The following is a 15921-nucleotide window of genomic DNA, read 5'->3' on the forward strand; positions in this document are numbered from 1 at the left end:
AAACTAGACAGCGGAATGCAGAAGATTTCAGATGCACTGGGAAAGTGAATATTTTTTTCACTGAGAGGGAAGTGTGTATGTATAATTAAATAAGAAATCTTCGGGGCGCCCAGGTAAGATTCTGAACTCCTCAGTGTGCATCTAGTGGGCATAATTGGCAGTGCCTGCATGGAGAGATGACCGAAATATGTGGGCGGGGTCTTCAAATGCTGTGTAAGGACCATAATTGCCTGATAGAGGTGCCTGTGCAGAGTGCATGGGTGGAAAAGGGTTCCATTAATGGCTGTGCGCGGGTCGTTGGAGGTGTGAGCAGCAATATACCCTCCTCAACTGCAAAAAATCAGGGATCCCCACCAGCAGACAGTAGGTCTATTATATTTTAATTTATTACAAAAAAGTCTGTGGCCTGTGTTTGCACATTTTTTACTCCATCTGGCCCTCAAAAAAAAAAGTTTAAAAAAGGCTCTTTACTGTTTAAACATGACAATGCCCCATAAAAAAATTTGGCCAAATTTTAGCTGAATTGAAGTTTGATGTGCTGTGGTTTTTGGTTGGATGTTGCAAAATTCTCTTTAATACAAAACTCATTTAATGACTCAAAATAACCTATTACAAACAAATATTTAAGCTTCCCAGTTCACAAATCTCATACACAATAGTCAAATCTCTTACAATAAAGAATAATTGTAATATCAATAATGCTACTACTACTACTAATAATAAATAAGTCACAATGTTTCTTTTTATTTTCCTTGTTGGCATCAGTTCACTGTGAAGCACCACCAAGTAAGCTGTGCACTAAATTTTGCTGTTTAACATAGTCAGGACACAAACCAATTGGTGAGCACACATCTAGACATACAAATTATAAGTTTGCAAACACTCTGAAAAGTAAAAATACAAGACTGTGCTTGTAACATTTTCTTTTTTATGTACGTTTCTTTTGTATGTTTAACAGCAACAATACAGGAACAGTTGGGCAAATTCTTGCAATCCAAAGCCGTGAATAGTACCCACCGGGACAAAAGGGACAAAAGAAGTTTCCGACAGGATGTTGGGCGGCCAAGACTTATTTATGCTAGAGGACATTAAGGCTTAGCGTCTGGTTTGACCCAACAGACTGGCTAAAATTAACAATCATTTTAATACTGGTATTTAGGTGAATGTGTCACAACTCTGTTCACAGCACATAGAACCCTTCTGTGCTGCATAGTTGCAGGCCGAAGTGCCTGTACTAACCCCTGGCAATTGTCCAAAGCACCTACAATGTGCACACAGGCATTGGATCTGGACATTAAAGGAACATTAACTAGTTCAAAGAATCTGGTTTTGTCCACAATCAGTTGGATGGCTGGGCCCACAGCTAGCCCAGAAAAGAGCTGACACCAGGAGGCACTGTAGCATGATCCACTTTGCCAAATACAGGAGCGGGAAGAACTACTTACTGGTAATGTCCTGGTACCAGATAGAACTTAACAGTGTTGTCTTAGCGGGTCAGAGCTGTTTTGACAGAACATTCTGTGGGTGGTCCTAATGTTTTGGCTCTTCAGTGTACATGTCTCCTACATGTGTATTAATTGAGATTGAGTTGTGTAATGTTTATTTATTGCTAGCTGCCTTGGGTTATTTAAGAACAATATATATAAAAAAGATGACGATTGCGATAATTACTGCTATTGTTAAAAAGGACACAAAAGCAATAAAACAATGATTATAAAAAAGGTAATACTGCTTTATTTTCATGAAACTGACTAGAGAATTTCAGTTGAAAAGAGAAAAACCACACAGACATGTCTGAAGAACCTGTAATTTAGACTATTAAGGAAAAATACAACTAAGAAAATGGCACTGAGCTCACAGTATAGGTTGCACTCTAAGGCTAGAGGTGTGTATTATTTGCACACTGATTTTTGTATGGATGACAAAATATTTTTAAAGTATTCAGCATCAGATAAGTCGAGTACAATAATCAGTAACGTGATTGCTATTTCCATAACAAAACATCGCTTTAGGATGTCATGGTCAGATTGATAAACGAAGTTTTTAAAAGCATCGTAGCATTAGCAGAACCTGATCATCTTTATACTCTAATGAAATAAAATTATTACTTTAAGCAAAAACAAGCTGTTATACAGGTGCAAAAGAATCGCTGAAGTCATTGAGTCTGGACGTGTTTCACGAAAACACAAGACGTTAGTGACACTGGGGCCCAAACTCATTAAAGATAAGCAAGAAATGGTATGTAACATTGCCAAGAAATAAATGGATTTATTAAGTACACATTAAAAGATCTGCTCAAAACAAATCAGCAAATAAAACAACAACCAGTAAATAAAAGCAGAAGTGCTGATACAATTTACTGCTACATGGTAGTTGAAGGGTAAGAACACAGTTGGCACAGTGATCAACAAGAATTAGTAGTTCCGGAATTTCCACAACACATTTTGTACAATCAAAAATGACTAATTACCTAATTAAAAAGGCTAAAAAAAATCGCCTTATCCATTTAGGATGTGATAGGGTCCAGCAATCAGCATGAACTGGGATTTTGAATGTTTAAACATTTGCATCAGTATTAATTAACTGCAGTTAGATTTTTATTTGCCGTGAGGTTTGGAATGTAGTCTCTAAAAAAAGAAAACAATTTAAACAATGGACAATAGTTATAATTATTAAACAGTTGTTTTATCTTGGTGAGAGAGATTAGAGTGAACAAATCTGCACCAAAACCTGGTCAAACACTAATAAAAAAAAAAAGCAGAAAATTTAAATTTTGCTTTAAACAAAATTTACAGATAGAAAATGCAATCAATTCTTCCAATGAAGAAAGTAAAAGGAGAAAACGGTTAAAATGCTATGTAAAATTACAAAAGAGTTTGAGTTTTGCAGCTGAGTTTGGGACGTCGCAGTAACACCAGCATCCCAAAAAAGCACCAAGAGAAGTTTACATTGCTGATAACAATTACGGCAGTTTGTGGTAAATTTGGAACGGTCAGAATTAACTAACCCTTTTTTTGGACCATTTTTTTTCTGGCAAAAGTATTTCTACAGACAAACAAATACATACACAAACAAATGACACAAATTCCTAGACTGGTACTCCCTCTGCTCAGTCTATAAGGCACAGTCACAGGCTCAAAGCTGAAGGAAAAAAGTGACTGCTACTAGCCTTTAGAAAATTGATCGTAATAAAATAAAAGGCAATTCAAACTGATACAAATACAGATGATGCGTAATGATGCATGTTTCTAACAACATTCTTACTAATTCATTTCTGAATCAAGAGTAAAAAAGATTTAGATACAAACAAAAATGTTAACTAGGCAAAACATGATTAGTATAGCATAGTTGTGAAGCACATGCCAACTTATGTGTGAAGGTAGAAAGAAACTTTTTTCTAACCTCTTCAATCAGTGGCAAATAAAAACAGTGTCAAAAACCAGGCGTTATACATGATGAATACATTTGCGAACTCCCCTGAAGTTTCAGGAACTTAAGACAACGCTGAATGTTGAAAACAAATGCTCTGCCGCTTCTGAACCATGCAGGGTCGACTCGCTGGCCATAGTGCGCTCTTTTCTGAGCTGCCAGAGAAGGTTCTTCAAACATAGCTACTTTTATCTCTGTATGCAACCCGAATAACTTTCCATACAGTGTCCGTTGATTCCAAAATGCATAAAATGATCGGAGACAGCAGGAGGGAGTGAATGTGTAGAGATGAGGGAGAAGACAGGGCAGAATTGAATCAGGTTATATATTAAAACTCCTCCTGGTCCTCTCCTTCAGCATCTGGTATAACAAAGCCCTCCTAAAAAGTAAAGCATAAAAAAGTATTAATTAAAGGTCTTCTAGTAAATTATATATGCTATTACTTTTATATAAAAGCTCATGGTCCTTTCTATAGAATGACAGGGTGCTTCTATCTAAAATGATTCCAATCAACAAAGCAATAGTTAGCATTACGCCTACTTGCTCTGACTTAAAAGCAATGATTTACTTATAGGTTATATTAAAAACAGGGCTGCAAAGTAATTCCTTTTAACAATTGACTATTCGACATTAGTCTATGGTTTAGAGTCAGCCTACAAGCTTATAGCTAGGGCCCTACTAAATTCACGGGAAAATGTTCCTAATTTTACAGACCTTGTTTTTCAAAAATCACAGATTTCACAGATTTTTTTTTTAAAGAAAAGCTACAACACACAGCACAGCCTACCTTAATAGCTGAATGTAAACCTAAAACATCCAGCAACGGTGTGAGGCGGTTCTGTCTTAATTCTCAACTGAATTGCCGTAGGATTGCCTCATAGTGCAAATGAATCAGTGAACGTGAGGCACTTCAAGGCTACGCAAATGAAAAAAGTTGCATCACTAAACACAAACCCTAAAGTTTGAATTTAACAGCAAATTACATATCACACAGAAAACGGGTAATTTTACGATCTGTAAAGTGATTTTTACAAGCGCGAACTAGGTAGGGTCTTACTAAGTGTATTACCAAAATTACATTGCTGAGCTTCATAGTAAGTCTTTATGCTTAATTTAATGAAAAACAGCTTAATGCAGTAGAAAAAACCCTGCGCAAAACTAGTTAATCAAGGTAGATTTTAAATGTTTATCATTTACATCAGATACTCTTGATTTATTACAGCTTTTCTTGTCAACAGCAGTATAGTTACTATAAGTCCTAACTTTATGCAAAATCATCAACAACAAAAACACATTCACATGTGCAGTCAGACTTCATACTGAAGCAAAACAGCTTTGGATTTTAATGCACAATAGTTCCAGTGCTCATAAAATTACTGTTCAGGTTAAAATGATAGAAACTCTAAACATGAGCACTGAGGGTGGGTAAGAGTGACACTGCTCCTGGCCCTGATTTATAGCACTGCTTTATCTCCCAATCTGGTCATTTCCATTTCCTGAATGTACATTTGCTACTGGCACAACCCCTAATCTGATCAAGAAGTGCTGTTTCACCACATGCCCTCACTGACACATGTCCAATCTGCAGCTGCTTCTTATCATCTGCCAGTGTTGGGTTCCACATGGACTAGGCTCCATGTAAACCCCCACTCCCCACACCTCGTGCAGGCGACTGAACCAGTCCCAAATATTGCATACCACAGAAGTAGTGGGAAGAGACCCATTTTCAATTTTAAGAAGAAATGAAATGGTAACAATACCAAATTAGAAATTGTTGGTACTTCATTAAACCTAAAGGTAATGCTCTTCTTGACATTTTAAGAGGAGGGTGAAAACTAATTACCCAAAGAAAACCCATGTGGACAAAGAGAAACTTTCTTTCTTTTTTTTTTTTTTTACAGACCAGTATTTGGAAGAGAGAATAAAACCCAAATGCTCTGGACTACACTTTGTTATGTGCCACCATACTAGTATACATCACAACACTAATGTTTACAGGACAGCCTTGAAGGGATCATACTGATAAGCAGGGTGAAAGGTTTAAGGAAAACATGATATACAGTAAGGGCTGTATTAGATAGCTTAAGGTGCCAGTCAATGTGTAATATAAACATAAACCTTCTGACTATCCTTTAAGGGTATTTTAAACACATACTGATCAAACTACAAGCTGAAACATGAAAACTTGACCTTGTTAATGTAGCTACTTTAAAATGCATTATGTGCGCACACACAGGCGCACCCCACAGCAGTCATTTGAGTCTGCGCTATGAATAAACTCACATCTGTGGCATAGAGGATATCCACAATCCTCTGTAAGGTGGGGTCTCCTTCACTCTCCTTCTCTTGACAGATCAGCTCGATGTTCCTCAGTTTGCCGAAGTAAAAGTCACGCTCTTTCTCCATGTCCTGGATTGTAGACTTCAGCATGTTTACCTAAATGAGTGAAGACAAAAAAATATTAGTGTCAGCCTCCACTCCCTGATACACTGCTAACTGTCTCTTTTGAGCACCTGGGACAGATCAATAACACTTGGCGGTGTTGAGCTAGCATATTACTCCCATGAGTGTGCGTTACCACACAGTATAATATGGTATGCCTCTAAATTCAACTATCTGTGCCATGCCTAATGTGCGATTCAAACTGCACAATTGATGAGAACTTAAAAACAGCAGACCAAAAGCAGTTCTCAAAATGTTTCCTTTTTTTGGTGTACAACACTAAATCCAAGTACTTGTAATAATACTAGGTACTTCTAAAGTCACTGTTTGCTTTAATTAATAGACGTTTCATCAATCTAAATATGTCATATAGGGTGACTGGCTTTGACATACAAATCTTTTCAATATCACTGTATCTTAACTAATAATTTAGCTTTTTTCATTTTAACATTGTTAGATGAAACCTTTGGTCCAGTCTGGTGTGGTGTTCAGTCTGCTGACAGTTGTGTATTAAATCTCTGCTCTACTAAAGTAATTAATGCTAGAACCTCTTGCAGCAGAAACATTTCTACCATCATATAGTACACAGATGTATTTTTTAAACCCTAGACATGATCTCTCATTTAAATTGTCAATTTTCTAAGTTGCCTAAATCACATATTATACACCATTATATTGTGGTTCTGTAAAAGAAAAAAAAAAAGAAAAAAAAAAAAAAGAAAGAAAGAAAGAATTGTATTATCTATGTACCTCTTGGATAAGCTCTGCTCGTTCATCATCCCCACCAGCACCTGGCCTTCGCGCAGAACTGGGAGCCATTTTGGGCGTTACCTTAGCAACAGCCGCCCTCGGTGGTGCTGAAAGGAAATAAATGATATGCACATTTTACTTTAAGTGTTTCAAAAGGGAACATAAAGGTAACAGAACAGTACATCTCCAATAATGCATCTGAATTTGCCCCAGAACGTTACAAGGAACGAATAATTAAGTCACACTAAGTAAAATAGGAATAGTCTATTAAACACTATAACTATCTTTCTTTACTCTGATGTGCTAGACAGGTACATCCACACAACCACAGTATATTTTGACAATAAACACATAGGCCGTGTTTCCTGTTGCTGATAAAATTATTTACAGGGCAAACATTCCAACTTGGCCTTTAGTTTCTTAAAGTAAGCACTTAGTGGAGCGTGTGCTTAGTGTTAGCCTGTATTCATGTATGCAGTGTGCCCCAGACGTATTAATTATAAGAACAACCTAAGAAAAAATTATTTTACATCTATTTTAGTCTAAATTCATAATCTCATCCATGGAAACCAACCTGCATTCATGATCTTCTTGGGCTTGTTGAGGGCAGGCATGGGTGGGGCTTGGACTGGCACGGAGTCCTGACCCTGGCGCGCTTCCACCGGGTCATACTCTTTGCCGTCGTAGTTGGCATCAAAAAACTTCTTAAACCACTGAACAAACTCAAAGTTGTCCTGAAACTTGCCCTTTATCAACTTGTCAACAGGGATGATCTAAACCAGAAGAGAGTTAAACAAAAATCCAATTAGCCAACTATCATACAAAAAGATAGAATGTTCAGGCTTTGGAAAAAAAAAATCAAGGAAAGTTTAGCGATGCTTGTTATTTCCTGTGTCCTGCACTGCCAACATCACACATATTTTTAAAAAATCTTATAAAAAGAGAGTACAAACACAGCTCCCTTGCAAAGACGAGTTAACCAGGAGTCAAAGCCAACTCTGCACACTGTGAAACTTTGTTGCTTCCCATCTTGAATTTTTAATTCCTTGAACAAACACTAGACTGTCTGACTGGTGATCTGGCAGCCAGGCTAACTAAGGTAAACACAAAAATCCCTTGCAGGGCCATCACCCATTTATTATTACAATTAGAACATTCAATCCACCTAACAGCTTTCTGGAGGTTAGTCAAACTCAGATCTGCAACACCCTGGATCTGTGGAAACTTATTATGAAAATATTTTTTATGTAATTACAACTCTTCTTAATGAATAACAATGTTGTTTAACTAATTACAACTATAGACCCAAAAGCCAACGTGCAGCCACTGAAATACAAACATGAACCCACTACTGGTATTGCTCAAACCTAACTATAAATGTTTAATTATGTAGCTAACTATCGTCAGCAAAGCTTAGTAGGTTTAGACAGCACTGTGTGCCCTCTGGCATGAAATTTAGAAAAAAAATGCATGAAAATAGGGTTGCAAAGTTTGCCGATTCCTTTAGACCAATTATTATTAATTGGGAGCTAACCACTCACCAAAAAGCATACAGAACTCGCATTAGTGTGTCCCATCAACAAAGCTTTATTTAATAAAAAACACCTTTTCACCACCAGCAATTTGAATGGAAGCTGATGACAAACAGTTCATTACAAGAACTAACTACACTTGCTAATTAAGACAAGACACAGCCTGTACCTTAAAGCACATCCTGACAATATTAGTGTAGGTATACAAAGGTGATAAAGCTTCAAGGTCTCCATGAGTGCAAAGTTTAACATTCAGTCAGACTCCATACTGACTTAAAACCTTGTCTGTTGGTGATTTTAACATGTATTTATTCAAATAACACAAATGCATTTTGGGTTAGAACTGCAGCACACATTATATGTTTACAACTAGTAGTAACTAAAGCTTTTAGGGTGAGTCTAAATTCAGCAATTTAACATTTTTAACTTACTGCATGAATGAAATGACTATAAATCTTTATTGGTTAATTATTAACATTCCTAAAACATGAATTTCAAATAAAGTAAAATTCTGGAGACTACTTACTTTGTCAACACCCATCCTCTTAAATCCAGCTTGCAATATCTTAAAATTGTGAATGTATTCATGCTCTAACTTTGCTGAAAATTTTACTTTCTTCAAAGGAACACAACCAGGAAAGAGCATGTCCATAAACTGGCAATATGCAGCACCTGTGAGACAAATAAAAAATAATTTAAATTGTTCTAGACATCTTGAACAAACACCCATTGTCAGGTGGCAATAAAATATTAAAATAATTAATATAACAAAGCAGCTTTTGGCATGCTTATGTGACAAACAACACAGGCGCACAGCACAGATCAGCATACCTGAACATAGAAGTTCAATCTTTGTGAAGTTCATCTGTAAAGACTCATTGATCCATGCAAGCATATCATGGCGACTCAGGTTGTCGCTTGTCACTGAAGTGGAGTACACGTTTACAGCCATTTCTTACAAATAAACAGAGAAAAAGAAAGCTAGATTAAACAGTTTGAACCACATTTGATCAGTCAATAACTAAGAGAAAAATACACAACAAGCTAATAGTCAGAGGTTCACAAACTTTTGAACATATGGTTGTATTTTAATGTTATTTCTGTCCTTCAAGTGAAGAACAAACAGTCCATCTTAACCAATATTCAAAATTCAAAAAGTTTAGTTGTTCTAAGCCATTATGGGCTTCTTGTGATCGTTACAACGGTCAAAATAATAAAGCTGTGCCAAAAAGCAGAAGCTGTTGGTTGTGTTGACACTTTTTTTGCTCCCTCGAAACGAATCACATAAGCTGTGTAGAAGTTTTTGAATATATTGAAAGCAAGTCTTCCAGCAGCTAAGAATGTTAAGTAATAGTAATCCTTCAGACACTTCCCCATCTCATTACTTTTTCTATTACGGGTCCAAAATAACACAGACAATTGAGCTGGCAGTATTTTTTGGAAATGGGAAAACCTAATATGCGGCAACTCAATAAAGAAAAAGGAAGAGTGAATTTTTAAGACACTCTACACTGGTATGGTACACTGTGTCAGTGAAGGTTAACCCTGATATCAACGAGAGCAGACATAGCAAACAGATAGAGCAAACAGCTGATCTGTCATAGGTTCCTTATTAAATCATGATTTATTTGACAGGCAGCTTCAAGGAATAAACTCACTAAAAAATACTCACTTGAAAAAATGGTTACACTAAAAGCATAGTTATATTGTATAATATAATAATCAAACAAAGCCAAATTGTAAAATTGTGTTTTTTCTTCGTTTAAAATATGAGAAACCTGCTTAATTGACTCACTGAATTATCAATAGTTTAGTAATATATCCTGAGCAAACAGCCGATCTGTTGTGCAAAATTCATTATATGATTATTTATTAAGCAAATGGGTTTACAAAATTAATTCACATAATGAAAATGATCAAGCTAGGGTAACAAGCGTACATTTCATGGGACAGTGGTAATCTAGTGGGTAGAGCTATGGGCTGTCAATCAAAAGGTTGAGAGTTCGAATCCACTGTTGGGCCCTTGAGAAAAGCCCTTAACCCTCTCGGCTCCAGGGGCACCACACAATGGCTGACCCTGTGCTCTGACCTCAGCTTCCAAACAAGCTGGGATATGTGAAAAAAAAAAAGAATTTTGTAGTACTGTACACCTGTATATGTATATATAAAGGCATTCTGTTGTTTTACCTCTACTGTATATCACCAGCTGAAGTCAAGTTTCTTAAGTTTGTGCTGAAACTAAACCTACTGTAACATGTTATGTATTAATTAGACACATTCGTTAAGGTATTATTAAAGTAAAATTTAACATAACGCTGACTGCATGAATGCCACTCTGTAGGAAAAGGCATCAATTTACATAAGAAGATTTTTATTTGCTTGGTTTACACAGGGATGCATAAAAAAGTATTTGCAATACATTCTGCACTTTAAAAACATTACAAAGAATCTCTTGCTCGCAGTGCAGTAAAAAACAAAAAAAGGACTGTTAATGTAGGGCTAAAATTGATCTTCAATGTATGTATTCCTGTTTAGATTAGAGTGATTACTGGCTTGTAACTTTAAAAGCACTTAATCACTAAATAAAACAGACTTTAAAATGCAGGTAAGACATTAACTAAGCATTGGAGACCATACAACAATTTTTTCGCTACATACCATAAAACTGCCTATAATGTATTTGTACAAGTCGTTTTAATTCTTTTATTATAATGGTAACCCCCACAACTTTACCTCTGTCTCCTATCAAATACACATTGTTGATAGTATAAGTCTGGTCCGAAAAAACAAGCACTTTTATTGGAGGGCAGTCACATTTGGCTTTTTTTTTATTTATTATTGGAGCCATAACGATAATCTTGGGCAAACTGAATGCCTTTATTTGTTATGTATACATATGACATGGCAAAGCCGGATTTCGAACCCACAACTTTCCATTTGGCAACCCACAGCTCTACCGACTAGCCTGCCACTGTCTCAAAATGTCAATTGCTATTATTTAAAACCAAAATTGCATTAGTGTAATCAAATTATTTGCAAGACAAAGCCAGTCAACGCCAGTTAAATGGAAAAATGGCATTCATGAATGTGTAATACGCAAGGACAACGGCATACTATGTTTTTACCGTTTGATACAATGATTTATTTATGGTTATAAAGAAACAATGTTTTAAAGCTCTGATATTACACCAGCATTTTCAATTAAAAAGGGCCAAACATGACTATTCTGATTTATTAAAAATAAAAAAACAACATAGGAACTGCAAACAGCGAGCTAGCTAACTGCTCTGTTTAAATGGCGACACAGCAAAGCAATTCCTACACATAGAAAAGGGAAGTAATGTTTGCCAGCTGCATACAGAGCAAGCAAAAACTGCGTCCCAAACAGCATTTAATTTCACTAAATGGTACATCAAATTAGCGCACTAATAGTGTCGTTACTAGTCGGACGTAGTACACTATTTAGTAAATAGCCTGCGGTTTGGAACACAGCATTAAAGCACGTCTAATTAGAAACGCCGGCTGAGTAGCTAGCTCACACTAGCCTACGTGAATAACGGCGCTAACTAGTTAGCCCGTTTTAACGCCATACATGCCAGTTTGATGAAATTTCGGAATGGTAAACAAACTAATCCGACAAAATCGGAATAATTCTAATAGCCATTATCAACATCTAATGCGAGCGTGGCATCAGAACGTGTTTATTCGACAAATTTCTAGACAACACTTATATGCTTTGTCCCACCCAATCATCTCACTCCTGTATTTAGCGAGCTGGAGCTTCCTCCACCATAAGTACACTAAGTTTCGTCCACAATTGCCAAAATAACATAAATTCTATTCTTTTTGAAATACTCGAGCTATTTAATATATCAGTTGAATATATGAAGCATAGAAAAGGCATATTTTGTAACTAAATTGTATGTTACCTCTTCTGTGCCGACTGGCGCTCCCTTTTTTCTGATCTTGCGTCGGTCTGTTCAGGCAGGTGACGTCATGGCGTAACAGTCTGAACCGGAAAGACAGTGGGGAAAAGGTGCACATGGATGGGAGGCATCTGCCAAATTAAAAGACTTACAAAATTAACTACAGTAAAAATGAATGTAATTACTTCAGTATTTACACATTCACGGAGTGTTAGGCTAATGTAAAGAAATGGGGTTGTTTTTGACACTTATACACTGAAAATAAAAAATATAATATAAAAAAACACTGTACACTTGAAAAAGAGTTAAATACTAACAAAACCTGCTCTTTATCTTAAATTCTTTATTGTTTTCCTATGCTTCTTAATCGTGGAGATGCTTGATCTGTATTCTGTTCAATAAACAAGTGAGGAATTTCATTAGTGGAGAGAACTTATGAGCAGTAATAATTAATAAAGATTTAGTGTTCCCATGTCGTTCTTTTATAATACATTAAGTCACATTAGGTTTTTTTGTTTTAACAATAAACGTTTTAGACTCTCTCGGAAAAGCTGATTCTCACCATTTCTCAGCACCCCGAGCTAACACACAAGTTTAAAAGTAAAACAGGAGGAAAATTCTATTAAACACAGATGCATGCGGATGCTTTCAGAGTGGATTTGACCGTTATTCCACACAAATATATTCACACTTTGTTGACGTTTACCGCACTGAACAAAACGGCAGTCACACACATGTCGAGTTTAAGGGAAACATTGAGTTAAAGAGAACAAATTTCTCCATGAAGGGCGTCGAGTTTTAAAGATTTCGAGTTTGGGGACGCTGAGTTACAAGGTACCACTGTATTTATATAATTGTGATGCAACCAAATGAACTAGAAAGTTACCATATTAATGAATGTTCTACTCACCACATTTAGAGTCTGCTTGTGATACTTTAGTACAAAAATTATAAAATTAATCTTTTCTTCTCTTCCAAATGAAAGGGTGCTGAGCCGACCACTCAGAGCTGTACGTTGTTTTTCGTTTTGGCATGTCGACAGAGTGAACAGTTATTACAACTGGGTAATTATCTAGCATTTCAAGGCTGGATGTTCCATAATAAAGTGGTGGATGTCTTCATGAAAAGTGGTATCTTTAAACCAATTAAATACAAGTCATTTCTCTTGACATGTTCATAAGCCAATGACAGGCAAACTAATTATGATAGTTACAAGCATATGAAGCTTCCAAAGGACGTATGGACACCCTACCTGTACCCCAATCGTCAATCGAAAAGGGCCCCTCACTGACCAGATAATGTTTGTGTGGTGGATCATTCTCAGCACTGCAATAACACTAACGTGGTAATCACCTGATAGTATGTGTTGTTTTGGTATGAGTGTATCACATGCAGCAGGGTTGGGATTGATAAATAATGTTGTTGTTTTTTAAATTTCCTCCCCATTCCCCGATTTAGCGCACTCAATTTTGTCTTTCACTGCTGAGAGATACCAGATTGCATCCGAGGAGAGCACGTCGCTGTACACGCCTCTTTCGACATGTGTACTTGCTGCGCCACCCAAATAATGTTTAAACTTACAGGCCTCTTTAAGAACACAGTACAGTAAGAGACTAGAGATTTTCATTCACAGTGTGTATTAATTTTCATATAGTTCTTTATTAGTGAGCACTTTCTGATCACAAGACACAGTCCACACCTTATATCAATAGAAAAACACACACACTACTATGTTATTACTGTGTAATTGCAATGCTAAGAATATTCATCCACTCCATACATGGGTGAAAGACGAATAGGTACCAAAAAAATAAAATGGTTAAATTGTATAATTTTTTAATTTAATATTGTGCACAAATGTGTCACCTATGTAAATATGTATTTTTTTTCTCAGCATTTAGCTTATTTGATAATTTTAGTGTTGTTGACACACAACAAGGGCACAAAAATGTCATTCAGTGCAACGACTAATTTATGACAAAATACACACACAAGGAACAATCTTAGCCATTTCAAATTTATAAGTTTAGTGTATCTCTTACAAAAGATTTAAAACCTCAGAAGAAACTGTACTTACTCTGTTTTGAATTTTCTGTGCATTGTTTGTACTCTAATGCGTCTTGGGATTTTGTTTATTTGTATACAAGATGTTTTTGCTACACATTCTATTCTATTTGAAACCTAATCAAACTCTGTTTTCTATGAAGCAGGCCTGGATTCTCTTGCATTCACATGAAAAAAATATATAATAATTACTTATTACAGTTATTTTAAGCAAATGTTTTTGTTGCACTGTATGATGATTTTATGTTGCACTGAATGACATACTCTAAATTATCCTGTTACATCAGAATATTCATGACTTAATTTGTTTTTAAGTTCTTTATTGATTAAAGTAGCAGTAGTAGAATGAAAATATGCCACACCAGTGGCAAGTATGTATGTGTTATAATATTACTACATCATAAAAAAAGTAAGGCAATGAAAAACATAGCTAATGAAGCCATCATAACAACTTGTAAGGCACCAGAACAGTGTGGAAGTGTGGAATTTGTGTCATAACACGTGAAAAAGTTGCTGCAGTAAATCTAAATTCATTCAGCCGTGAAAACCATTTGAAGTCGCATTTTATTTCATGAACTGAACAAATGTTTTCCAGTCTTTTGTTGTTAACCTTGAGGTTCTTGCTGTACATGGCTTTGGTGCTGCGATTATGATTTTGACATCAGACTTAAGGTAGTAAATTTCATCAGGTGGATTTGGCCACACAAAGGAATTTCTGTTTCAATTTTGTAGCATGCAGCTAACTTGCACCTCATCTCCTACAGACAGCAGTACCTGCCCAACGAATGGCAGGTCATCGTACTTGACAATAACAAAATCTCAGGGACCACTTCATCAAAAACATAATTATTAATATTCATTGTAATTACTGCTCTTATTAAGGAAGACTAGAATGGAAAAAAGTGGTTTTAATATTTAAAAATAATTTTAAAACATTATAAAGTCAGTATAACAATGTCATTGTCAATTTAGTGCAACAGTGAAATTCTGTTGCACTGAATGACTGTTGTTGTACTGAATGACAGAAATTTTACTTTAGCACATTTTACAGATATCCCAGTGGTTAGCAAAAGCTAACATTGACCTTAGCTCAAAGACATTTCTACACATATTCACATTTAAATGTTAATAACCTTGTTTGTTTACAAGATTAACCATAATATTAAGTTTTCTGTGTTGTACTGAATGACACTCAGTTTTGTTCTTTAATGTACTGTGTCAGTAAAAGACATTTTTATCAAATAATGTTAAAATGCATTGACCTCGTGTGTGTGCTGAAGGGTCCCCAGGAGTCTTCTTTTGTTGTTATAATTGGTCACATGACTGCAGTAGCTTGATTGCATATTAAAATAAGGCTTTTTATTAACGTTGTACTGAATGACAACTGAAGATTGGGAAAATGGGGACTGAAAGTATCCTGAATATTATTAATATTAAAAAACACATCTGATTGAATATTATTTAATATGTCACACATGACATTTGTACTGTACAATTATGCCAAAGCAGTAAATGTTAAGTTTTACTTAAGATTAATTAGTTTTTTCTTAATGTTTTATTACTTAAAGAGGTATGAGGACCGTTGCACTGAATGACATTTTGGGGGTTTCAAGGGTTATTTTTTCAAAAATCATACATTTTCCGTAAAAATTACTTTAGGTTTCAGTAAAGATGTACAAATGGAGTAGATTGAAGGTATATCCACTTATATTAATATAATTGTATATTATTTATCAAGTGGGGACACTAAAAAGTTACGTCTCATCTTTGACCCACAT

General features: G+C 35.7%; 1 protein-coding gene across 1 annotated transcript; it reads right to left on the bottom strand.

Moving 5' to 3' along the window:
• Positions 1-2248: 2248 nt before the first annotated feature.
• mapre1b (microtubule-associated protein, RP/EB family, member 1b) lies at positions 2249-12126 on the bottom strand. The gene is made up of 7 exons (XM_063015774.1): positions 12083-12126; positions 8985-9107; positions 8680-8825; positions 7196-7394; positions 6622-6728; positions 5713-5865; positions 2249-3808 (listed from the first exon to the last, which is right to left on the bottom strand). Exons 2-7 carry the CDS (start codon positions 9103-9105, stop codon positions 3758-3760), a joined length of 777 nt encoding a protein of 258 aa, XP_062871844.1. The 5' UTR covers positions 9106-9107; positions 12083-12126; the 3' UTR covers positions 2249-3757.
• Between the last annotated feature and the right edge of the window lie 3795 nt (positions 12127-15921).

Source organism: Trichomycterus rosablanca, chromosome 19 (genome assembly GCF_030014385.1).
Source record: "Trichomycterus rosablanca isolate fTriRos1 chromosome 19, fTriRos1.hap1, whole genome shotgun sequence".
Classification (NCBI taxonomy): domain Eukaryota; kingdom Metazoa; phylum Chordata; class Actinopteri; order Siluriformes; family Trichomycteridae; genus Trichomycterus; species Trichomycterus rosablanca.